At 41.2% G+C, this 26027-nt stretch overlaps 1 protein-coding gene across 8 annotated transcripts in view; it reads right to left on the minus strand.

The window, feature by feature from the left end:
- dtnba (dystrobrevin, beta a) overlaps window positions 1-26027 on the minus strand; it is a 464573-nt gene that overhangs the window by 299805 nt on the left and 138741 nt on the right. For all 8 annotated transcript variants that reach the window (XM_041188318.1, XM_041188316.1, XM_041188314.1 and 5 more), the window contains 3 exons: window positions 21452-21606; window positions 9613-9718; window positions 4589-4755 (listed from right to left, as the gene is read on the minus strand). In XM_041188318.1, the coding sequence (XP_041044252.1) occupies window positions 4589-4755; window positions 9613-9718; window positions 21452-21606 (428 nt within the window). The remainder of the gene's footprint in view (window positions 1-4588; window positions 4756-9612; window positions 9719-21451; window positions 21607-26027) is intronic.

Here is a 26027-nt window from a genome sequence, read left to right on the forward strand (position 1 = left end):
GGAGCAACAATTTATACTGCATGAGAAAAGGGTGCTGATTGGTCAAGGCGTTGCCATGGTGAATGCACCAGGGAACTATTGTCCCCCATGCTTTTATTTAATTTAAAAATGGCGCAATGCCTGAACACGTTCCTTTAGCCTGTGGAAGGCAAGTCCCTGTGTATGAATATATGTAGCTTCTAGCAAGTCTAAGTGAGCTACATAGCAAGCCTGACTGATAATCTTAAATTGGTTGTAAGCGTAATTCTTAGCACGCTTGTGATTATTCATTGAGACCAATTGCAGAATCATATAAATGTTTTATGTTTTGCAAGGACAAGCAAGTTGAGTAGAGTCAGTACTCTGCCCACTGTGAACAGCCAAAAGGATGTGCGTCAATGGGTTTTCTACTCCTGTCTACTATGGCAAGCCTAACCTTGGCCAATAAACACGCTAGGATTCCAACAGCTGCATGCACTACAAGGGTGGCCTTATTGGTAACCGTATAAAATAGGCCTTGAGCCATTTTCTCACTATGCAAGCTGGATGCTGAAACGGGGCGCATTAAAGCTATCCTGCAGGATAACAGCTACCCTGATCAGACCATTGCTTTCTGCATAATGCACATACTCATGAATGGGCCCAAGGCTGCTACCTTGGACCTTAAAAGTGCCCAGTCTACCTCAAATTACCCCGGAAGGGGAAGGTATTTCAAAAAAATTGAGCAACAGGTGAAGCTAGCTGTTTCACGCTGCTACCATGCAGTAGCAACACGAGGGGTATTCACCACTAACAGGGTGCTGCCATCAAGCTAAAAAGACGTTCTGCCTACCATACAAATGAGTAATGTAGTATATGAATTTCAGTGCTGGTGCAAAGCCAGGTAATTAGGTTGTATGTCCCAATGACTGGTGGATCGCATCAAACAGCAGGTCCCTTTGTGGCTGTTCCCAATAGGCGGAATATATAAATAAACACATGTCATGTTATGCTGATCCATTGAGACTGATCAGCCCGATCTCAGTGAGCGGATATGAAAGATTTGTTGCCAATAAAAGCACAATGTTTTCAAAAGGAAACTGGCCAAGGCTCTGGCCTAAACCACACCCTGCCCCAAGCTAGGTTTCAGGCCAGTGCAATCTGTGACATACAGGGCTGTGGCTGGGCCAGGTAGAAGTTCTACCTCAGACAGGACCTGACTTAAACTAGAGGTGAATATCTGGTGTATTCAGCTCCCAGCCCACTTTCCAGCCAGCTGCCATCTGTCTGAAACACAGTCACAGCTCAATATTCATCTAACTCCTCTGAGGAAGGTAGAATGGAAATTCAATGAACATTCATTTATGTCAAGCGATTTGAGAGACCATGCTACCAAATATTTGCCATGAAAAACTGCAAGGATTTCAGATTGTTTTTAAATGTCTTTTTAATGATTTGATCAATCAAAGTTAAGTAAATATCAGCTGCTATGAGCACAAGGCACCAAGAAGAGCTTAGAGTATTATAAACTCTGCATTATTCATTGTGCTTGACCTTAAAACAGAAGCAATAGGGCACAAAGTTAAAATCATATGGAAAACTGGTGATAGAAATGAAAGATGCATAGAACTTGTGGTGAGCAGAAATGCAATGACTTTTGCTGGATGTGCGGGAGAAGCTGTTCCAGGGTGTGGTATTTCATGAGGTGACCAACAATACAACATTGCCAACAAGGAGTTGGTGTCAAGTTTTGACCGAGATGATGACAGCAAAATTCCAACGCCCTCACCACTGACTCAAAACATGAAAACATAGTCAGCCATGGTCAGTGGTCTGCCAAGGAGCAGAAATTGTAGATTGTTAATTCTATAATTAACGTCATGCAAGTTATTTCACAAGATTATTACACACAATGATGGATATTTAGTTCATCTTAGATTATCGAATATATCTAACATTCAGAAAGACCCATTAGATCAGGCCTATCCAGCCAGTAAAACAGTCTGATTGGAGGAGCAGCAAACATTAGCTGCGGTGAATGCGCTGAGGGCTGTAGGGCTTAGTTGCAGTGGGATCAGGGAGGAGACAGTGCCATGATGAGTACGTGGAAGCGAGAGGGTAAGTGTGTGCATGTGCAGGAGTGTGGGAGTGAGTGAGTGTGTTTGTGTATGTGGCAGATAGAGAGAGAGAGAGAGTGAGTGAGAGAGAGAGAGACAGACAGAGAGAGAATGTGAGAGTGTCCGCCTTACTCCCAGTCTCAGGTTTCTCAGTCGCTCGCGCACACACGCGCACACACTCACTCACTCACTCGGTGAGTGAGTGAGCATCCTGAACTGGGAGTTAGCCTGACAGACACACACTGACCCCCTCACACTCTGGTCATTTTTATTAATTACTCTTTTTTTTAAACTTAACAATTTATTGCAATGTCATTGCTATGTTTCTGCTCAGCAATTATTTCTTTCTTAATACTTCAATTTATTTTTTAAATTCAGTATTTTGTTGAGCCAAACCTTATTTTTCTGAAAATTGCTTGAATGAGAAAAAACTGCAAATGTGCCCCCCTCACCCCACCACTCCTCCTCCCCAGTGTACGAGGACAAACTTACATTAGGCAAACCTGAGATACGACTCTTACATTTGTGTGGCCACACACAGAACTTGACCATTAAATACTCTGAAATGCCTATTTCAATGACACCATTAGTTTTTGTTTTAGGGCTCACCTCAATAATTTCCTTCATGTTCTGTACCAAAGGCCACTCTTACAAAGAAGGCCGACAAATTCAATTCTCATTTTGCACACAGAATATCAGTTTTGTGTGTGTGTGTGTGTGTGTGTGTGTGTGTGTGTGTGTGTGTGTGTGTGTGTGTGTGTGGTGGGGGGGGGGGGTCAAACAATATTTCTTTGGTTTGTTATTTTTAACCCTTACAAAATACGACACAGTCCCACAAAGTGGAATAAAAAGCAGTTCATCAATCAGGGTTCAGCCTGGAAATGAGAGAAGAAGCTGATGAAAATTGAGTGAATGAAGCAGCTTCCATTATTTTCCTTTTTAGACAAACATTAACCTTGGGTGCAGAAACAAAAAAAAAATGTGCAATCCTTCATCAACTCGAATGATAATACTAAACTTAAACCTGGATCTGTATGAAAACTACCTGGCCCACGGTAAAGACCATGATGCATCACTTCTCCGGATGCTCAACATCCAATAGCTTGCCCCAAATTTCTTTGTGTCTTAAATTCACATGCAACAAATGATACAAGAAGAATTGGTACTTTTTGGAGCACGCTGCTTTTGATATACAATCTCACAGCCTTTTTAAAGCTGAACATTGAACTACAAGAAATAAAGCCATTTCCCATAGTTGAACCAACGTTTCCAAATGAACATGATTATTTCCTCATCTCCGTCCAGCGTGAGATGCTACCAAGCGCTTTACCTTAATTGGCACATCTCAGGACAAAACATGCAGACTTTGTGAAATGATTTCTACTTGGTTTGCATTCAAAATATATTCTGGATAAGAATAACGTCTTTGAACTGACATTGGGCAGACCATGCAGTAATGTGCATCTTCTCATTTATGGCCAAAGTAAATCTGCACTAACCACTGCATCGACATTAATGGCCTTAAAAATTTAAAATGCATCGAAAATTCTATTCCTCATGAGTACCCATAGAAACATTTAAATAATTCCTGAAATTGACCAAGAAAAAAATAGTAGCTGATAAAAGCTTTAAAATTGCCTTGTATTATGATGCCCTTTACCTTGCAAAATAAAAACAGGTGCTGATCCAAATGAATTTTTAAACACATAAGTGAGACATGCTCCAACTGAGTTCCGCCAACTTGCAATTAAAATTTGTTATCATCTGGGTACTATTATGCAGCTAGTTTAATTTTCGTCTCTTGCTCATCTAAACTCCAAACTTGCAATGTCACTTGTCTCTGCTTCTCACTGCACCCCCATGTGAAAAAAAACAGGTCTCAGCATGGATTCAATAATTGGGGGCCGTATTTAACTCCTACTGGAGATACCACTTACAGGGTAACGCAACCCATCACGCTTGGACGCCAAGAAATCATTTGACCAGCTGCACATTGATGATTAAAAGCTGAGACTATGGACCATGGAAGATAGAAACATATTTTAAAACACAAAAGGGTCATTAACGAGGCAGGGTGGTAGTGGGTGCAGTGGCAGGAGTGTTAGAGTAATCAACATGCCCACATTTGTAAATGACAAGAAAATGGAAGCCAAGGAACAATGTAGTTCAGTGGAATCTGAACTTCCTACAGAACTATTGAATAGACGGCACATGTGATTAAATGTGGCTTAAGTATGAATTATGAAAGGAATGCAAAAGGGTATAGCATTTTCAATTGAACAGTAATTCAGCATGAGGACCACAGAAACAATCCGGTGCTACAGTAAACTGATTTATAAAACTGTTACCGTAATGCGTAAGTACAATTAAAAAGGCAAATAAGGGATGAAGACACGATGTGGGCCCAAAGTGTGCTTCTTTCCTGCTAAGAATAATTTGGATATCTAGAGATGCAAGTAACTACTTACATAATAAAACATGCTTTTACAAACGATGTGCATTCTATCACTCACCCAAGAGGAGTGCTCCTTCATTTGGTGCTGGTTGCTATGGGAGCCACTAGCATAACCCCGCCAAAAGCAAGTCTGACAAAGTTGGTAGTTGTGGCATTGCTGGCAACGGTACCGGAAACCCATCATACTCTCACTGCGACAGTACGAGCACTCCACCGGATGGAACACTGGGAAAACAGGAATAAATAGGAAAATAAATTACATCAAATGGAATAATTGAAGTATCTGATGCACTTCAGAATGTTTTCCCCCCAATTGCTTCACTGTATTAGACTTTTCAAGGAGCACTGATTCACATTGTGGTCACTATTATGGCCTGGAATTAGAAAAATAATTGCTGGTACTTTACCGTGTATTTGAATACATATTGCTTGGGTTGAAACCGCATGATAACATTGTTTAATTATATTCAGGACTGTACACTAAAATAAGCTACAATATCGTGATGAGTGTTTAATTGAAAGCCTGTGTGCAGAGTCAGATTTCCAAAGCTTAATTTGCTTGCAGCAGTAGTTAAATTTTGGAATAAGATTAAAGAAAATCATATTTTTCCATATGCTCCGAATTCAACCATTTTATAACTTTTTTTTAAAAAAAATTCCAATTCTCGGAGGTAAGGTTAAAGATAGTTGAAAAGATATGAGCACTGGCTGGGGTATGCAAAGGATACTAAGCATTAGGGAAGCTAACCAAATCATACACTGCACTTCTGTTGAGGATGATGCCAAGTCACACATATTTATGCAAAGATGGGAAAGGATTTCCTCGCAGCTTTAACAGCTCACAGATGGCACGAAACGTGGTGGATACACAACCCGTTTCTATTAAAGGATCAGTTAACTTAAGTTTGTGCAGTTAATATTTCTTATGAGAAGATAAAAGCCGGATTCGGCTATTCAGCTTGTCCCGCCGTTCAGTAAGGTCGTGGGCAGCACGTTCCGGTCAGCGAGTGGGGGGCATGGCCGATGCGGGGTGATGTCGGGCGTGCGTCCCAGCGTCACCCCTCGCCATTTAGGTTTTCAGTTCAGCGGGCGCCCGCCGACCTGTCAATGGCCTATTAAGGCCATTAAAAAAAAAGTAATTAAAATGATAAATGGACCTGCTCATCCGACCTTAAGGTTGGTTGGTGGGCAGGCGAAAAGAGCCCAGGCGGCCTTCTGGAAAAGCACGAAACCTCATCCACCGGCGGGATGAGGTTTCGTGAGGGATTTAAAACGTGCGGAGAATTTTTTTTTAAGTATAAGTAATGGACGTGTCCCAGCGCATGTGACAGTGTCACAAGGAGGGACGTGTCAGGAAAATATTTTCTGACCTTCAATAAGTTTTTAAAACTTCAACCGATCTCCCCGAGGCAGCGCTTTGCCCCAGGGGGATCTGTGGGCTCTTCCAAGCGCACGCGCGATAGGGCGTACAGACCTGCTCAGGGAATCCCACCCCCATCTCCACTGAACGTGGGCAGAGGTAAAGTCCACCCACCCTCCACCCCCACCTCCGTCCACCATTAGTCTGTTTGCCACATATTCAGAAGTCCAGGATCCTCCTTTTTACACCTCTTTATATCTCTTTTTTGAAAATATTGTAACCTTTGCTTCTTGAGGAGAGAGAACTTTGTAATGTCAGCGTTAACTTGTCTCACTTGGGCCTACTGGTAGCAATCATATTTTCAGCCATCCAGGCTTCATGCTTTGGAATTTCCTCACTAACCTCCGTCTCTTCTCCACCCTCCTCTCCTCCTTTAAAATTACCCTTCAGAACCACTTCTTTGACCAAGCTTTCGGCCATCCTATTACTAAAGCTATCGCTGAAGATGTTAGAGCAGGGTACTTAGAAAAATTCAAGGCAATCAGCCACAGTCAACATGGTTTTGTAAAGAGGAAAACATGTTTAGCCAATTTATTGGAGTTCTTTGAAGGAGTCACATGTGCTGTGGATAAAGGGGAACCGCTGGATGTACTGTACTTAGATTTCAGGAAGGCATTTGATAAAGTGCCACATCAAAGGTTATTGCAAAAAATAAAAGCTCATGGTGTAAGGATAACATATTGGCATGGATAGAAGATTGGCTAGCTAATAGGAAGCAGAAGGTTGGCATTAATGGGTATTTTTCTGGTTGGCAGGATGTGACGAGTGGTGTGCCACAGGGATCAGTGCTGGGGCCTCAACTTTTTACAATTTATTTAGGTGACTTGGATGAGGGGACTGAAGGAATGGTTGCTGAATTTGCGGATGACACAAAAATAAGTAGGAAAGTAAATTGTGAAGAAGACGTAAAGGAGGCTACAAAGTGACATAGATAAGTTAAGAGAGTGGGCAAAGATTTGGAAAATGGAGTATAATGTGGATAAATGTCCATTTTGGCAGGAAGAATAAAAAAGAAGCTTATTATCTAAATGGTGAGAGATTGCAGAGCTCTGAGATTCAGAGGGATCTGGGTGTCCCAGTGCATGAATCACAAAAAGTTAGTGTGCAGGTACAGCAGGTAATTAGGAAAGCTAATAGAGTGTTATCATTTATTGAGAGGAGAATTGAATACAAAAGTAGGGAGGTTATGCTTCATTGTACAGGGCATTGGTGAGACCACATCTAGAGTATTGTGTACAGTACTGGTCTCCTTATTTAAAGAAAGGTGTAAATGCATTAGAAGCAGTTCAGAGGAGGTTTACTAGACTAGTAGTCTAGTCTCTGGAATGGGCGGGTTGTCTTATGAAGAAAGGTTGGACAGGTTAGGCTTGTATCCACTGCAATTTAGAAAAGGAAGAGGCAATTTAATTGAAACCTTTAAGATTCTGAGGGGTCTTGACAGGGTGGATGTAGAGAGAACGTTTCCTCTTGTGGAAGAATCTAGAACTAGGGCTCACTGCTCAAAAATAAGGGATCGCTCACTTAAGTCAGAGATGAGGAGAAATTTTTTCTTTCAGAGGGTTGAGAGTTTTTGGAACTCTCTTCCTCAAAAGGCGGTGGAAGCAGAGTCTTTGAATAGTTTTAAGGCAGAGCTGGATAGATTCTTGATTAACAAAGGGGTGAAAGGTTATCAGGGGTAGGCAGGAATGTGGGGTTGTAGATACATTCAGATCAGCCACGATCTTATTGAACAGCACAGCAGGCTCGAGGGGCCGAGTGGCCTACTCCTGCTCCTAATTCCTACATTCATTTGTATGTTCATCCTTCTTAACATCTCCTCCTTTAACTCCAAGTTCATATTTAGATTATGAAGTGCTTCAGGATGTTTTTCCAGTGTTAAAGATGCTTTATGAATACAAGTTATTGCTGCCCTAATAAATGACAACTGCTTTTTCAGATTTTATCCATATTTGATTCTGACAAGTAAAATCCATGAGGCTGGAAGATGAACAGTTCCATGTTGGGCTAGGCTGCATTGTTTGTACCGTCTAAAACAGGTGGCAGTGTGTGGATGTTATGAATTGCAAAACATTTGCAGAATTTATTTTCGTTTGGAAACTTACAATTGGTTTGGTTAAAAAGTAATTCTCTTTTTAGTCGTTTTTTTTCCTTCATGAACATTTTAGCTTAACAATGCCGTATGCTTTTAACTATAGATTCTATTTTTTAACCTCCATGCAATGTTTTCCCCCCATTAGTCTGTTTGTCTGTAACAATATATCTCAAAAACTAATCGACAGATTTCAATGGAACATGGTGCACAGATAGGATATGTTCCAAGGAAGGGCCGATTAGTTTTTGTTGAAGATGCGGATCAAATCCAGATCCTGGAAATGTTTTTAAATTTCCATGAATATTGGGAGACAGGACAAATGGACTTTTTTTTTTTAAAAAAGTATGTTATGGATTGATTTATTTAGAATGTTATTGATAGTTTTAGAATGCTGTGGATTGTCTCATCCGCTGTGGTGCAATCTGTCACAGCTGTCAAAACGTGAACAGAGTTTTCAGAGCAGGTTGTTGGATGTAGATCGGCAAAGGCTTCTCAACGAGATGAAAGTTCTTAATAAAAATATTTATTTTTCTAGCTTTGCAGATACAGCATCAATCAGGAAGGGTTGAGTTAACATGGCATGGGGGAGGTATGGGATCTACTGAGTGCCCTCTTCACTTGTGTGATTATGAATTTCTTTCCAGGACGAGTTCACACTGAGGATGAGTCAGGGGCAAGCCTTCCATCCATCACCTGACTCATTTCCCTGGGTTAAGGATTATAGAAGGTGCGGGCAGGTACCTCCATAACTCAGATGGAGCCTGTTGCTGTTTCGAGACAAAATGCACAGAATTAGGAAGGCTGCAGCCATTCCCCCAAAAACAAAATGTGTTCAATCTGTTTCTGGACGAGGCATGGACTATTTTGATTAGGTTCTGGGGCAGAAGAGAAGGAGGAGTGCCCACGACCAGGCCTTCCCCCTCAACTGTAGCCATTAGCAGGCTTCCCACAACTGCCCCAACAAAAATATATCTGCCCCTCTTTTGTCAGCAGCAGTTCAGGAGAGAGGCAGGAAAATCCCTAAGGCAACATTGCTGAATGCAATTTAAATGCAGTGGGGCAGTCACAAGAGCAGTCAATCCATTCTGGTCACTACAATATTTTTGAGCCACAAATGACTAACTATATGCGAGGGATTTTAATGCCCACTAAAGGTTTGAAGTTGACCCCAAGGACTTTATTTTTGATTGAGCAATTGATATTTTTCCCCAGCAATACCTTCCAGTTATTTGCAAAGCTTATTATAATATTAATGTGCTCAAGGCTGAGATCCGAGAGCTGAAAAAATGAATTAAGAAAAGAGAACAAAAGAACAAACAAAAATCACCCTTGCTGAGACATGGCCATAAAGTGCGTTTCACGGTGTTAAAGTAATTAGAATTCCTTTCATGTGCACAGCATATATTTTTGTCTATTCATGTTCTGACATTACGAAGTATTTTATTATTTGGTCATTTCCACACATTGGTCAGCTCTGGTTAAGTTGAAATAAGGCAGAGACTATTGCTCATTGCAAATCATTTCTAAATATATTAATACTGCTATTTAACACACAATATTTCAAACTTACCATTTTCCACATTGGCAAGTCTGTGCATAAGTGGTAACCAGACCAGGCACTGGGGAGGAGGGTCGGCCATCATAGTATCCAAAAACATATTTAAGGTAATTTTCTTCTGAAAATTAAGAATATGACTGTTTAGTTCTAGGTAATTTGACAGGAAAAGTGTAATTTACTACGAAAGATAGCTTGCAACCTATCTATTACCACGTATATTTACGTACAAGATTGGAAATATACGGCCCTATTGCCGTTAAAAATGGGTGATGTTGTCATTTTATATTGGTTATGTCCTCTCTCAGGGTTCCTGCTCAAAACAATGACTCCATTCCATTCTTCCCATAACAATGAAGTAGCAACTTTCCCAGTGACTTCAATTCCGTTTAAGTTATTTTTTTTTTTTTAAGACAGGCAAGCCATGCTTTTCACATGCAAACATTTGGTTTGAAATTTTTTAAACATCCGCAGTTTACAGGTCCTTTTGAAGTGAACAGTTACTTAGAATTACTGAAATCCGATAACTATTTCAACGGGGCGTTGTTAGCCTGCGCTGTTCAAATCAGTGCATTTTATTTCGGCTTTAGCAGGCAGCTTAGCTCCAAATTTCCTCCGGGTTACAGGTGTGTGCCCATTATTATTAGTCAGTCAGGACACAATGGTACTTGAACAAAATTGGGCAGCACCTTGATAAACTATGACCCAGGTCACATGGCATGGCTGGGAGAAATCTTCATCTGCCGCATGTATGGCTCATGACATCAGAAAACCAAAGGAGGTGATTTCCCGTGTTAGGAACCTTCAGCTCAAGTCTCCTGTTTACCCAGGAAATTAGAAGTTAGGGTAAGTTCAGTATGCAGGTCAACCAAGGGACAGAGCTGCGGTCCTAGCCAATAAGGACCTGGGAAATAGGGGCACCTTTTTTCTCCAGATAAGCTTTTTTCTAAAGAGCTTGGTCAGTTATTTATTTCTTTTTTTTTTTAAAAAAAAATCACTGCCTGTACGTTTATACCCAACCAGATTGTTCAATGTAACACAATAGGAAATGCTGGAAAACCGCAGCTAAATCACAGAGAGCGTCTAATGTTTCCAGGGATGAAATATCTCAAAATGCTAATAAATAAGAAAGTTAACCGTTGTACATTACAGTTTTACATTCACAATTTCTACGCGTTAATATTCACAAAACTACAGAGCATTTTGAGAGAATTTATTTGGTGCTTAACCAATCACTTTGGTCAGAATATGAACCGATAGCCTAACGTGCACAGTAAGCCAAGCTTTCTCTTAGGCCAACAATAGCAGATGTATTGCCTGTCTGTAGCAGTCAGAAAAGTCTCCTGCCACCCAGAGAAAGACTTACCTTTATCCAGCATTTATCTAGCACCTGTCATGATCTCAGGCTGTCTAAAAACCAATGACGTATTTTCGCAAGTATAGTCACATTTGCAATATAGAGAATTATGGCAATGAGATAAAAGGCCGGATAATCTGTATTTTTTTTTTTAAGGTGTTGATTCAGGGAAAAGTCTTGGTTGGAATACCAGGAAAACACCCAGCAATTTTTTTTGTCTTTAAACAATGCTGTGGAATTTCTTTTCACACCCAGCTGAGAAAGCAGACTGAGGTCTTGGTTTAATATCTGAAAGAAGACACCGCAGACAGTGCCTCAGTGTTAAAATTATCTGTTTAAATCTCAGAAGTGATGGGGGGGGGGGTGGGGGGTGGGGGGGGGGGGGGGGGGGGGGAAGCGCAGGGTGGGGGGGTGGTTGAGTCTACAACTTTGTGCCTCAGGGATAAAACCGCTACCACTGAGCCCGATTTTGCAGTCAGCGGTGAACAAAGGGCACTCGCTGTTCATTACATTTACAGCTTCCCAAAGATGATGCATGGGCTGTTGCACAGCAACTTAGGGTCATTGGAGAGCTGTTTTAGTGCAGCGCCTTCCATCGGTATATGTGAGCAGGACAAAGAGCAGGGAGTCTCCTCGACCAGATTGAAGAACCTTCAGTTAGATAGGTAGAGGTTAAACCAGAAAGTGTAAGTTACAATACTAAAATCATTGTAAAACCATGTACAGATCGTGAAATAAACGGGGGGAAATAATAATATAAAAGCTACAAAATGCTACAGATGTTGGAAATCTGAAATAAAAAGCAAGAAAATGCTGGAAAAACTCAGCAGCATCTTTAGAGAGAGAGTTTAGACTTAACGTTTTCAGTCCTTATGACTCTTATTCAGAGCTAAAGAGAATATTAGATGGAAATAATAAGTGGATTAAGTGGAAGGCATTGTAAAAATAGATTTTTCTTAAATCTCCAACAAATGATTAAAATATAAAGAAACGAGACTCCACAATTGCATTCTTCAAGCTAAGTTATCAATGCCAGAGAGGCTTCTTGGCAGGAGTGAAGGCTTATCACACCATTAAAAATTCATCTACATCTGGGTGCTCGCGTCCTGGCACGTTTAGGGGTACCCGTGCTCTTCCAAGGTTTCAATATCGAGTTTCCCAGCAAGCCATGAGCGTGAAGCCTGAAGAGGAGCAGTGCAAAAACGGACATCAGATTTCTGATTTGGACATTTAACCGTGCCTGTGTGAAATATTACAAGTTTCTGTCCATCTTATGCCTGAATTAACAGCGAGCATCTGATAGCCTCACCATTATTACCACCACAAAGTCTAGGCCCTTGTATTATTTTACCATCAAGCGAGCGCTGTCAAAAGGAAGCATACCTACATACAACAAACGTAACTCTTGACTTTTTTGTGCTTCAGCTACCAGCAGCGGCAAAATGCCAAGTTAAAAGGTACCTGTGCCACTTTGTGGGTTTTTTTCTGTGATGCATTTTGTACACATGTGCACCGAGAACCGCGTGGAAGAAATGCTAAGAATTTGAAGGCGGGACACATCTGCAGGATAACCTGCTGAGGTAGCCAGCATTATGCTTCAAGATACAACAGCAAGCTATGCTCTAAACCATCAATAACTCCAGTAGCAATGTACAATAAAAACTGGATAGCAAAATTACGTGATCGTTAGCCCCTCCAGCAAGCATCAGCGGTGGGACCTTTAATACTGCATTCAGGAGAAGGGAATCACTATCATGAGGTAGAAACTAAATTTACCGCCAAACATTAAGATCCCCCTGACTTTCTCCCAGCTGAAAATCTAACCTGTTAACTTAAATCTCAATTACTCTCTGATGTAATTTGCTTGGTTTATTAAAAAAAAACAGAAAATCGAATCAGTTTTCAAGAGGCCAGGATTTAATGATTTTTGGCAGGATTTATTTACCAATCATAAACCTTCAGCTACTGTCAGCACATACCACTGACAACAACTGATTGATGGTTACTGTTGCAGACAATCCCATATTCTGGGCCCAACTGTAACTTAATGGATATATATGGAAAAAGTCTACTGTTTTACGATGCAATCAAAATCTTATTGATGTATGTTAACCCAATTATCACAAATGTTTCTGAATACTGTTTTACAGTTTGACTATCGGGTAAATTTCTGTAGCAGAACGCAAATGCACATAAAATGTAAATTGGTAAACCTATTTTAGTGCATGTTACAACGATCCTCTTTGCTGTATGCCTGTCTTCAGTGACATCGCAATTCAACATCTGATAATCAGATTAACTTCCTTAAATATGCAGCCTGCTTCCACAGAGTTATTTCAACAGCATAATGCATTTCACGTCTGTGTTATCCAACGTTGGAGAGTTCGATATTCAAAGTGCAAAGGGAAGGACTATTCCATTTCGCCAGGACTATCATCTTTCACTTTATCAGCACATATGACTCTATTTATGACGGAGTTTGAAGACCTGACAAGTCATAAGCACAGTTCCTTTTATATTTCATTGTTGAATTAGAATCTAATTTACAGAAACAACAGAAAGGGTGAAGAGGACTCTCACTCGAGCACACACATCTGCCACGCTGTGTTAACACAGCATTATTACAATTACTCAACTCTTTCACGAGGTTTTTCCCTGCCTGGTTGATGGTCTGTAACTCGAAAGCTGAATAAAGAATTATTTTTATTAAGAGATCACTGTGGAGTCTTCAGGCCAATTCAGCCTCCTTAGACAACCCCTCCAAACCCACGACCATCTAGAAGGACAGGGCAGACACAGATGGGAATACCACCACCTGGAAGTTCCCCTCTAAGCCACTCAACATCCTGACTTGGAAACATATTGCCGTTCCTTCACTGACACTAGGTCAAAATCCTGGAACTCCCTTCCTAACACCACTCTGGGTGTATCTACACCAGATGGACTGCAGCTGTTCAAGAAGTCAGTTCACCATCACCTTCTCAAGGGCAATTAGAGATGGGCAATAAATGCTGGCCTAGCCAGCAATACCCAGATCCCATGAACAAATCAAAAAAAAAAAATCACATGCAACAAACTGCTCTGAAAAATCTGCTCACATTTTGACAGTTCTGACAAATTGTACCACAGCAGCTGAGATAATCCACAACATTCTAAAACAATCCACAACATCTAAATAAAATAACCCACAGCATTCTTTTAAAAAGTCATTTCACCCTATTTCCAATGTTAATGGATCTTATAAAAATTTCCAGGATCCAGATCTACATCTTCGCCAAAAACTAATCAGTTCTTCCTTGGGCCATAACCTACCAGTTTCATTGAAATCTGTCCATTTTTTTTAAGATATAGTATTTACAGACATACAAACTAAGCGGCAGAGGTAAGAATAGCATCCAGTCAAACAGACATTGCACGGTTAAGCTAGAAATGTTCATGAAGGAAAAAGTCATTAAAAAGAGAATTGCTTTTCCATCCAAAATGTTGCCAAACCGATTGTAAATCTCCAAAATGGAAATAGTTTCTTCAAATATTTGGAGTAAATGCTGAAAACACTGTTCTAGTAATTCGTAACATCCACACTCTGCCCCCTTTTTAGTTACTGTCTAGCCCAACATGGAAACTGTTTATCTTCCAGCCCCATGGATTTTACTTGCCAGAATCTAGTGTGGAAAAAAAAAATCTGAAAAAGCAGTTGTCACTTATGAAGTAGAGCAATAAGTTGTATTCATACAGCATTTTAACACTGAAAAACATTCTAAAGCACATCATAATCTAAAAATGTACTTGGAGTCAAAGGAGGAGATATTAGGAGGATGGCAGAAAGTTTGGCCAAATAAATGGTTCTGAAGGACAATTTCAGAGGAGAGGAAGGTGGAGAAGCAACGGAGGTTAGTGAGGAAATTCCAAAGCATGTAGCCTGAAAAAAAAAGCATGAAATTCTCCCTCTTCAAGAAGCAAAGGATGAGATATTATCAAAAATGATTTATAAAAGCAGGTGTAGAAGGAAGAATTCTGGACTTCTGAATATGTGCAGTCCAAAAATATATAGACAACATTGCCCTCATGTGGAAACACAAAGAACTTGTTATTTGCACTTGTTTTCCATTCACTCAATACTTCACGTTTAAAAAAAAGTTAAACCAAGACAGCATGTTGCAGAGCAAATCATGCAAAAAAGCTTACTCTTATATTCTGAAATAAGGTTAAATACTGCTTGGGTGTGTCAAACCTACCACCATCATTTACACAACATAAATGAACACTATTATTTTTATGCCTTTATTATCCACGTATGTTAAATGCTACATCAGTTTAAGTGTAGGTACTTGTTATACATTCCTGCCTCTCCAAGTGTAGATTAATTCTGTCCATCAGAATTGCTTCCAATACTTTCCCCACCACTGAGGTTAGACTGACTGGCCTGCAGTTCCCTGGTTTATCCCTTCCTCCCTTCTTGAATAACGGTATCACATTGGCTGTCCTCCAGTCCTCTGGCACCTCTCCTGTGGCCAGAGAGGTATTGAAAATTATTGCCAGCACCCCTGCTATCTCCTCCCTTGCCTCGCTCAACAGCCTGGGATACATTTCATCCGGGCCCAGAGATTTATCTATTTTTAAGCCTGCCAGACCACTTAGAACCTCCTCCCTTTCTATGCTAATTTCTTCAATTATATAACAGTACTTCTGCCTGATTTCCATACCCACATTGTCCCTCTCAATTGTGAACACCAACACAAAGTATTCATTTAGAACCCTACCTATGTCTTCCGGCTCCACACACAAAACACTACTAAAGGTCCTTAATGGGCCCTACTCTTTCCCTAGTTATCCTCTTACTCTTAGTATACTTGTAAATTAACTTTGGATTTTCCTTTATTTCACCTGCCAATGTTTTCTCATGCCCCCTTTTTGCTCTCCTAATTTCAAGTTCCCACCACCACCCCCACACATTCTATACTCCTCTTGGACTACTGCTGTTTCGAGCCCTCAGTATCTGCCATAAGCCTCTCTTTTTCTCTTTATCCAATCCTGTATATCCCTTGACATGCAGGGTTCCCTGGATTTGTTGATCCTACCCTTTATGTTTACTGGAATATGTTGGCCCTGTACTCTCCCTATTTCCTTCTTGAATCAGTCCCATGCTCTGACGCAGATTTACCTAAAAGTAGCTGCTCCCAGTCCACTCTGGCCAAATCATATCTGATCTTATTAAAATCAGCCTTCTCCCAATTTAGAACTCTGATTTTTGGCCCATCCTTGTCCTTTTCCATAACAACCTTGAATCTAACGGAGTTATGATCACTAAAATGCCCCCACTGATACCTCTACCACTTGCCTAGCTTAACTTCCTAAAATTAAGTCCGGGACTGCCCCCTCCCTTGTAAGACCCTCTATGTACTGGCTTAAAAAGCTATTCTGGATGCATTTTAAGAGTTCCACTCCCTCTAAACCTATCACACTATGACTAACCCAGTTAATGTTGGGGAAGTTGAAATCCCTCACTATTACTACCCTATTATTTTTACACTTCTCTGAAATTTGCCTACATGTCTCCTCTTCTATTTCTCTCTGACTGTTTGGGGGCCTATAGTACACTCCCAGCAATGTGATTGCTCCTTTTTTTTTCAGTTCTACCCATAGGACTTCATTTGAGGACCCTTCTAAAATATCATCCCTCCTTACTGCTGTAATTGATTCCTTGATCAATATTGCTATACCCCCTCCTCTTTTACCTTCTTCCCTGTCTCGCCTGAAGACCCTATATCCTGGAATATTGAGCTGCCAATCCTGCCCCTCTCTCAACCATGTCTCTGTGACAGCAATGACATCATACTGCCATGTGTTAATTTGTGCCCTCAACTCATCTGCCTTATTCATCAGGCTCCTTGCATTAAAATAAATACCATCCAACTTTGCCAAACTCCCTTGTGCCTTAACTGGCCTATAATTTCTATGCCTTGCAGACTCACTTGCTCTCTCTTCTAATTTTGGCTGTGCATCTCCCCTTGCTGAACCTCCTCTCAGGATCCCATCCCCCTGCCAAGTTAGTTTAAATCCTCCCCAACAGCACTAGCAAACCTCCCCATGAGGATGTTGATCCCATTCCAGTTCAGGTGCAACCCGTCCACCTTTTACAGGTCCTACCGCCCCCAGAAATGGTCCCAATGTCCCAGAAATCTAAAGCCCTCCCTCCTGCACCATCTCTCCAGCCGCGCATTCATCTGGGCTAATCTCCTATTTCTATACTCACTAGCGCTCGTCACCAGAAGTAATCCAGAGATTACTACCTTTGAGGTCCTGTTTTTTTAATTTGTTTCTTAGCTCCCTAAATTCTGCTTACAGGACCACATCCCTCTTTCTACCTATGTTGCTGGTACCAAATGTACCATGATCTTTATCTCTTTACCTTTAGAATGCCCTGCAGCCATTCAGTGACATCCTTGACCCTGGCACCAGAGAGGCAACATACCATCCTGAAGTCAGATCTACAGCCGCAGAAACGCCCGTCTGTTCCCCTTACTATCGAGTCTCCTACCACTATTGCTCTTCCCTTCTTTTTCCTCCCCCCCTTTGCAGCTGAGCCACTCACAGTGCCATGAGCGTGGCTGCACTCCCCAGAGGAACTGTCACTCTCACCACTTTCCAACACAGAAAAACGGTTCTCAAGCGAGATGCACCCTGGGGATTTCCTGACTACCTGCCTGACACCTTTCTTCTGACTGATGGTCACCCATTCCCTCTCTGTCTGCACGTCTGTAAGCTGTGGGGTGACCACGTCTAAAAACACTCTGGACCAAACCTATCATGAGCTGTACAAATATGATAACACGAATCTACCCTAATTGAGAGATATCAAAAAATAAATTGAACACCTTCCAAAAACAGTTCCCTTATCGCATTACTCTTTTTCATACAAGCTCCTGACTTGGGGGTAAAAGTGCCATCAAATAAGCCGGGTACCAATCTCTAGTTCAGAAAGCGGTGGGTTCATGAATTATGGGCCAGACTGCATACGTCAACTCTTTTCTTCTCCACCGATGCTGCCAGACCTGCTGAGTTTTTCCAGGTAATTCTGTTTTTGTTTTACACAAGTACAGTGTTGCCTGTGAGGTCTTGCAGATGCAATACTAAATTCAGGTCCAGTCTGCCTTATCTGGTACTAGATCCCATGGCAATATTCGAAGAAAAGCAAGAAGTTCTTTCATGTTCTGGTCAACAGTCAATTTTAACCTGATTTATTTGGTGGTGTAGGTGGGAGAACCATGTTGGCAGAGGGGAGGGGGACATCCATTCCACCAAATCCATGCCAGCTCTCTGTAGATTACCCAGCTATTCACTCATTCACTGATTAGGATTATTATGGCTGCAGAGCAAATTTCAAAGGCTAACCCACTTGTTGTGGAGAGCTTTGGGATGTCTAAGGATGCCTGTTCATGGAAGTATTTTTCCTGATACTGGGATCTTCTTGCCCAACAGCTGCACGTTGCTTATTTCCAGATGTTATTAGCCAAGTAGCAATACCGGAATCATTTGCACCATGTGAGCAGATATAACAGGAACTGCACATGCACTTTCTTCTTGAGAAATGATGGGTTGCCCTGGGCATATAGATCGTGTATATTAACATATCTCCCCATGGCATTTTGCATTGTGGGTCAACAGAAACACTCTTTTGCCATCCTTGCAACTGCATAAATCGTTCTCCCATAACATTTTTTCTAGTACTACTCACTCACGGGCCTGAACGTTCTGCTTGGCATACAGGTAGGCATTTGCGGGAGCAGAAATGGGTGCAACATCCTCTCCCACCCAACACCGGCTGCTGACTGTAATAATGCACTAGCTGGCCCATTAACTGCCGGCCAGCGGGAAAGGTGTTCATCGAGAGGGCCAGGGCTGTCAAGTGTGGGGGAGCAGGGTGAGTTCTTCCAACTGAGGCTGCTGTGGGCAGGGGTTTTTGAAAGGGCTGCCAGTGGTGTGCACTCATTCTGGGGTGAGGGGGGAGTGAAGCAACGATTGTGGAATTCAGCGCAGCTGCTGGGCCCTCTTCAGCGACAGCCGATCTTGGCTATCCTGCAGCACAGCAAAGCACCAACTTGTTGAGGGGTTTGGGGCCTGACAGCCGCAGGGCAGAGCCAACCCAGAAGGAAGAAACAGTAAAAAATGGGAAATAAGAACAGGCGTGGGGTCGTGCGCAGGGGCTCTGGGTGCAGCGTCGAAGAGGGTCAATGACCTTCTCTCCTCTGCAAAGGTGAGTAAGAAAGGCACTTGGCGTTTTGAATGAGTGTATTTGGGCAGGCAAGCATTTGATGGGGCTGGAAGGTCACACACGAGCAGCTCTAGCAACAACGGTGATCGGTGCCCAGCGAGGCTGTTTAGGACTAGGGAGGATGGCAGAAACACCTAGAAGGGAAAAGTCTTGCCATGTGTTGGGTGCACAAAGCAGTGACGTTGGGGAGGAGCATGTAAACTTCAGCCACATAGAATAGGGGAGTCGTTACGGTGCTCTTGAGTTCACAGGAGAAGCAGCAGCAGCACAATGCACCGGAACACAGCCGTCCAGGTGGATGCGTTCCAAATCTGGCAGTACTGGCACCGAAAGGAGTTGGACATTCTAGCGTTGACATGCAAGCAGGGGATGAGATCTAAACAAAAAAACTGCGGATGCTGGAAATCCAAAACAAAAACAGAATTACCTGGAAAAACTCAGCAGGTCTGGCAGCATTGGCGGAGAAGAAAATAGTTGACGTTTCGAGTCCTTATGACCCTTCAACAGAACTAGGTGAATCCAAGGAAGGGGTGAAGTGGCACCTTCGCTGGTCCTTCCTCCTTCACCAGCTTCGCTGACCTTCAACTGCATTGCCTTAATAATTAGTTCAACTGCCCCTTTAATTGACGTTGGGTGGACTGCGTGCTTTCAGACTTACCTGCCTCCGAAATATCGCGATATGGCATGATGACTTCGGGAGCCCCTCCCAACACCATCACAATCTATTTTATGAAGTGTTGGGAGTACCATGCACCCACCCACATGGTGTAAATTCAAGTCATGAACTTTAAAAGCACAGAAACATTTTTTTTAAATTACCAGAGTTAAAAATAGGCTTCTAATTTACCACAGCACTGAAAAAGTTGATCTTTGAATGTGAACACATTTAGATGAGTGTACTCTTTTTAAGTGCCTGTAAAGTATTTAGCTCCGCAGATTATCAGAAAGTGTCCAGCTTGTTTCTTTTCATCTAAATTTAACAGCGCTTGACTGAAGTAGATCCTATAGCAATGTAGCAAACTGAAAATAAGCATATCCTGTTGGCCATTTCTACAGATTTGAGTTGTCTGTTACTAAATCTGTTAATATTGTAAATGCAGTCATTGATAAATCAAGAGTTTGGAGGATTTCCAAAGTACACTCTTGTTTTAACCACTGAGTTGTTGCAAGTTCTTGCTTTCATCTACTGAACAATATGTTGTGGACTTTTCAAAGGTAATGAAAGACACTTAACAAATATAGAGAAAAAAAACATTAATAAGCTCAGAACAGGCTTTATTTTGGATGACCAAGCACAAACATTAAATATCTGTCCAAATTGGTGGAGAGACACCTTTCTGGTCAAATTCAACCATTAGAAAAATTTGCCATGGATATAATTCTAGAAACCTGATTTGTATCTGCACTGACATTTTAATTAACATTAGTGAACAAAAGAAAATATATGGAAATATTTCTTTTCCTTCTGACAGTGACTTATTGCCCTTAAATTATAGCCTAAAAGGTCCATTTCATGTGGTGACATCACTTCAATGACATTTTGGGTATAATGGAGGGGTGGGGGTGGATAGGGGCAATCTTACCTCGGTTCTGCCAATCGCTACTAGATCTTTGGTCAAAAACCCCATAGGTTAGGAAAACGTCTACAGAGATCCCACGCACATGAATTGGGAGTGCCGCACACAATCCATTGTTCTCAATATTCAACTTGACTTACCTAGTGTCTGTAATAAGCTTTTTCAAGCCAGCGAGACTCCAGATTAGATGCAGAATAAACTCCAGATTAGATGCAGAATAAAGCTAAGTAAGTACTGATGTGATCTTCCTATTCCCCACCATTATGAACTTTTGAGTCAAATTTCAGATCATTCTGTTGTGAACTGATGACCACTGGTAAATAGGGTCGCCACGACATAATTTAATTTTACAACAGTTTTTGCAGTCAACAGAGGAGATTTGGATCAAGGTACAAAGAGTATAGTTCCCACTGCATCAGCAGGTCATTCAAGTGTGATTTTTGCTCTACAATTGTATACACTGTAGCTTTCAAAAGACCTGGAAAATGTTATCCTGATAATTCCAAGCCCACAGAGAACTCAATTTAATATGAACATTCTCCACTATAAAGACACAGAATAGTTACATTGGAAGCACAGGCAAATGTTGATGTCAGATGTCAATGAGTTCTTAGAAAATGGAATGTTGAATTACTGCCAACTTCTCACCTGCTGTGGGAAGCAAGTTCGTACTGCGTGTTCTGTGTAGCCAAAGGATGGTCCCTCAAACACAGCTGTGGGTAACTTCAACACCTCCCTGAGGAACTGGTCAAACTTCATATACATCATTATTCCATTGGAATCCGATATCTGTGAGAAAGTATCTGTAATACATAGTGGAAAAAAAAATAAGAGAACGGTAATAGAAGAGCTGGAGTAACTGCAAGTTACTAAATTTTAATAATGGAAACAATGATGAAATAGCATGAAGGAAGAGCAGATTCAAAGTTTGTAGCCCACGTAATTCCCTTTCAGAACTTCATCAAGTGGACAGGTGCCAATCTGAGGCTGTAACTTCAACCAGCATTGGAAGGACATCATACTGGCAATCCTTCCCAGCAGTCAGCTACAGGCAAACTGTCAGTGGCTTGGGAATAGAGCAGGCACCAATGTTCTCTTATCCAAACCTCAAGATTACCCCCTGTTCTGTGTTCTTCAATTTTAGGCTGCAGGCTCTTGTATAAGTAATATCAAATGCCTTCTTGAAAATCCATGAATTTGACATCAACCGATGCTTGTCTGTCTACCTCTTCAGCTGACTCATGTCAAAGTTATATTCATGAAGCTACAATGACTCTCTCTATTCAGCTTATTCCAAGTGTTCATTTACTCTGCTCCAGATAACAGATTCCAACAACTGATCCAACATTAATATTTAAACAGAGGTACAGTTACTTGGGTTGTCTCTTTCTCCTTTTATTTGGAGCAATTATATCACTTGTCACCCTTCAGCCATCTTCCCAAATCCAGTGAACTTTAGAAAACTTGAATTAAGCTTTCTTTCTTTTAAAATCCTTGGGTGGAAATCGTCTGGGACTAGGCAGTTGTCTGGCTTCAATTCCACTAATTTACCCCTGACTATTTGACGATTGAAACAAGTGTTTAATTTCCTCTCTCTTATTCTTCCATTCCTTGCATTGTATCCTCCCCTTCCACTGATAAGAATTAATGACGTTTTTTCTATATAGTCAGAGGAAACAACTTGTACTACCCAAACCTGCCACAAAGGCCTAAACACCATAAATGCTTTCCAATTTCAAGCATTTATTGCCTCAAGTGCCACCATGTATTTGATTAAGTATCAAGGTCAATATGCTTTAAGTATCATTTTGACTAAATATCAATGTTTTAAAAAAGCTATTTCAATTTTATTAAAACAAAACAACATCTTGAAAAATTTTGGTCAGCGTTTTAACACTCCAACAAATTCTTCAAGGGCCGTGACTGCAGAGGCCCTAGAAAAGGTCATTGTCCCACCCTTGCAGCCTGTGAACGATCTGAAGAAGCAAAGCCTTTTGGGAAAAACACAAAAGATAAAGGAAAAGCTAGCATTTTAACCCACGGCTACGTTCATGGAGTTTCTGTAACTTCTCTCTCACTTTTTAAGTAAGATTCACTACTTATAACAAGCTTAAGTGCTCAGATTAGCAATGTTCCAGTTTGGATCTCTGATTTGTATGGAATTAGCTGACCTTGGCTGGGACGACAGTAGAAGCACCAAAACTGGCATCAGTGCCTCTGGGTTAGTGATGGCATGCTAAGGTTCAGCTGTGATTTCTCTGCAGTCAAACAGTCTACCACCACGCTCAGTTGAGGTTCAAAAATCTTTAACAGCTATTTGGGCAAAGATAATCCTAATCAAACAAGGAGCCAATGCCTCCAAGGAGATAGAAAAATTACAAGAAAAATAAAAACAAATGTACTTGGGAGCAAGAGCCTGTTTATTACTTTTTAAATAATTCACTCATTTCACTTTATCTTTACTGCTAATTAACACTCAAAGATTAAACATTTAAACTCACTCCTGGAAAAGAAATAGCTTAGTGGGCAAATGCATCATCATCATAGAAGCCAAGAAACTCCTAGCTTTGCAGTCAGAATGCTGGCAAGGGTGCTGCATTCGCATTGAGCAACACACTGTGAAGTGCATAAATATCGACTTCACATATGACGATCATCAGACTCACCTCTAATGGCTGTTGCACTTTAATCCCTTGCTAATATTTGGGTCTCCAAATTATCTTGCAAAAAGATCAGTGGCATATATATATATATATATATATATATATATATATACACACATATATAACTTCATTTGTCTGCTATTTTGATTGAGACATTGAATAATTTAAAGATCCTACTCTCTCTAAGTCCACAGGTGACAACAGCGAGACAGCTCCCTGGAGTCATGTTACAGTGTGACTAAGTGCCTTCAGAAGGCCAGGTAAGAAAACTGGAAACAAAAACATTATTTTCCCACATCATTCCAGCTATGCAGTTATTGACTGATTGCAGTGTTTACGGATGAGGAACCACATGGAACACAAGAACTACAGAAGCTAACAGCACTGAAAGATTCAGCCCAACGTGCCTTCATTAACTCATTGTTACGTCAACCCAAATTCATTTGACTGCATGGTTACCCCTAACCCATTGTCTCCAGTATTTTTGAAATTTTCCAATTCTCCTTAGCTTTGATTACTGCTCTTGATTAAAACCAGAAGTTGAAAAATGCATCTTTTAAATATGTTCTTCTATGAATGTCCACGTGTAAACACCTTTTAAGAAACTGTTTCGCTCCTCTACCATGGCATAAAAGCCAACTTCAGGTGACAGCAGTTAAACAGTTAAACAGGAGGGCAGGAGCCAGGTAAGCTGGCAATGCCAATCACATTTCTCCCTACAAAACAAAAACAGAAACAGAAATACCTGGAAAAACTCAGCAGGTCTGGCAGCATCGGCGGAGAAGAGCACAGTTGACATCTTTTGGTTATCTCCACCTGTTACTGGCTTCTTGTCCCAACAACCACCTCGAAACGTCAACTGTGCTCTTCTCCGCTGATGCTGCCAGACCTGCTGAGTTTTTCCAGGTACTTCTGTTTCTGTTTTTGTTCTGGATTTCCAGCATCCGTAGTTCTTTGCTTTTACATTCCCCCCCCGACACTGCCTTGGTGAAATCATCCAAGCCGGTCTATTTCATCAAGCTCAGATCTGGATTCTTAAACAGATAGTACGCGATCAAGCAACAGGCGGCATAACATTATTGCTGAATCCCAATTGCTGCAAAAATGAGATCATTATTATTCGGCACTATGTTTCACAGATGCATTACCACACGACTGCCACTAGAGAGCAAGCAAACACGGCTATGGTGCCCTCAAACGAGTTCCTGTTGAACAGGATGAAGCTGAAGTTGGTTAGAATTCCCATTGATACAAATCGAAGACAGGCATCCATTAGTAGCATGTTATTGTTTTGGATTTCCAGCACCCGCAGTTTCTTGCTTTTATCCATTAGTAGCAAACTCTTCAGTGTTCTTTATTATATATTATCAATACCAGTCACCAGGCCAGTGAACAAAAGTTTAGAAATATATACACTGGGCTGCTTGCAATAGATTCGCACAGATGTAATTTCAACCCTAGCTTCAAGCATTAGTCTCACTGTTATTAATTTTGAGCTGGCAAAAAGAAAGATAGACAGGAAAAAATAAATGTAATTTCATAGAGTTCTGAACCTAATTGATTCTGTTTTTCTAATTGTTGCAATGTGAGATTTTGGTGAATGAACTTGGGACTAATATGGAAATCCAAGATCACTGTGAAATCTTGCAAGGTCCAGAAGCCAGAAACTTTCCAAAATTATATTACTTTGGTGACTCCATTTGAAGAAGCTGAAAGTGCTAATTTTCTCTAAGATTTTTAGTGTCGGCTCTGTACATGAATTTATTACAGCACGTCAACAATGAGGTCACTTAATTTGTCAGGTGTTCTGCCAATCACCCATAACTCCTGTAAGCAAAGTGGTGTAAAGCCAAGGAAAAAGGCAAAGACCTGGTTATGCCAAGTCTCTGCCGTTCTGGGGAATTTCCTGGCAGAGCCACATGAGGGAAATGGCATCCTGTTCCTGAGCCTGCTTGAGGATCCAGGGCTCCATGGTAGTCACACCCAAAAGTGACTCGATCCCTAAAATGAGAGCTTTCAAAGTACAAAAACGTGTGCAGGTCAACCAAGGGAAACATATTGCTGGGGTTGGGTTTAGAAAAATCCTCCGCTTCTCTCAAAAGGTGAATCAAGTCAAAAATTTCCACGTGTACATGGCAGGAAAGTGACAGAGAAGGACTTTTGGTCATTAAGTATGCCTCCGACACCACAATTGTCTAGATCCCATCCCTCAGATTCTAGGCCCCAGGACTTTTTTTTACAAAAAGACATCCAAATCCATTTGTGCAGCACCAAATTTGTATTTTTATCAATAGTATCAGTTCTGAACAGTTTATTTCTATCTCAACAGAAAAGCCAAGTGAATGAATTGGTGACCAAACATATATTTCAATTATTACAATGTCACCTGGGCAATCATTACCCATGTTCTCGATTATCTGAGTTACTTTTTGCAGAGCTTGAGGCCAAGAACTTCTGACCTTGCAGGATATGGAGGAGATTTTTTTTTAAGCAGATTGATACAACTGAGTGGCTTGCTAGGTCATTTTAGAGGGCAGTTAAGAGCCAGACCCACAATACTG

Source organism: Carcharodon carcharias, chromosome 5 (genome assembly GCF_017639515.1).
Source record: "Carcharodon carcharias isolate sCarCar2 chromosome 5, sCarCar2.pri, whole genome shotgun sequence".
Taxonomy (NCBI): domain Eukaryota; kingdom Metazoa; phylum Chordata; class Chondrichthyes; order Lamniformes; family Lamnidae; genus Carcharodon; species Carcharodon carcharias.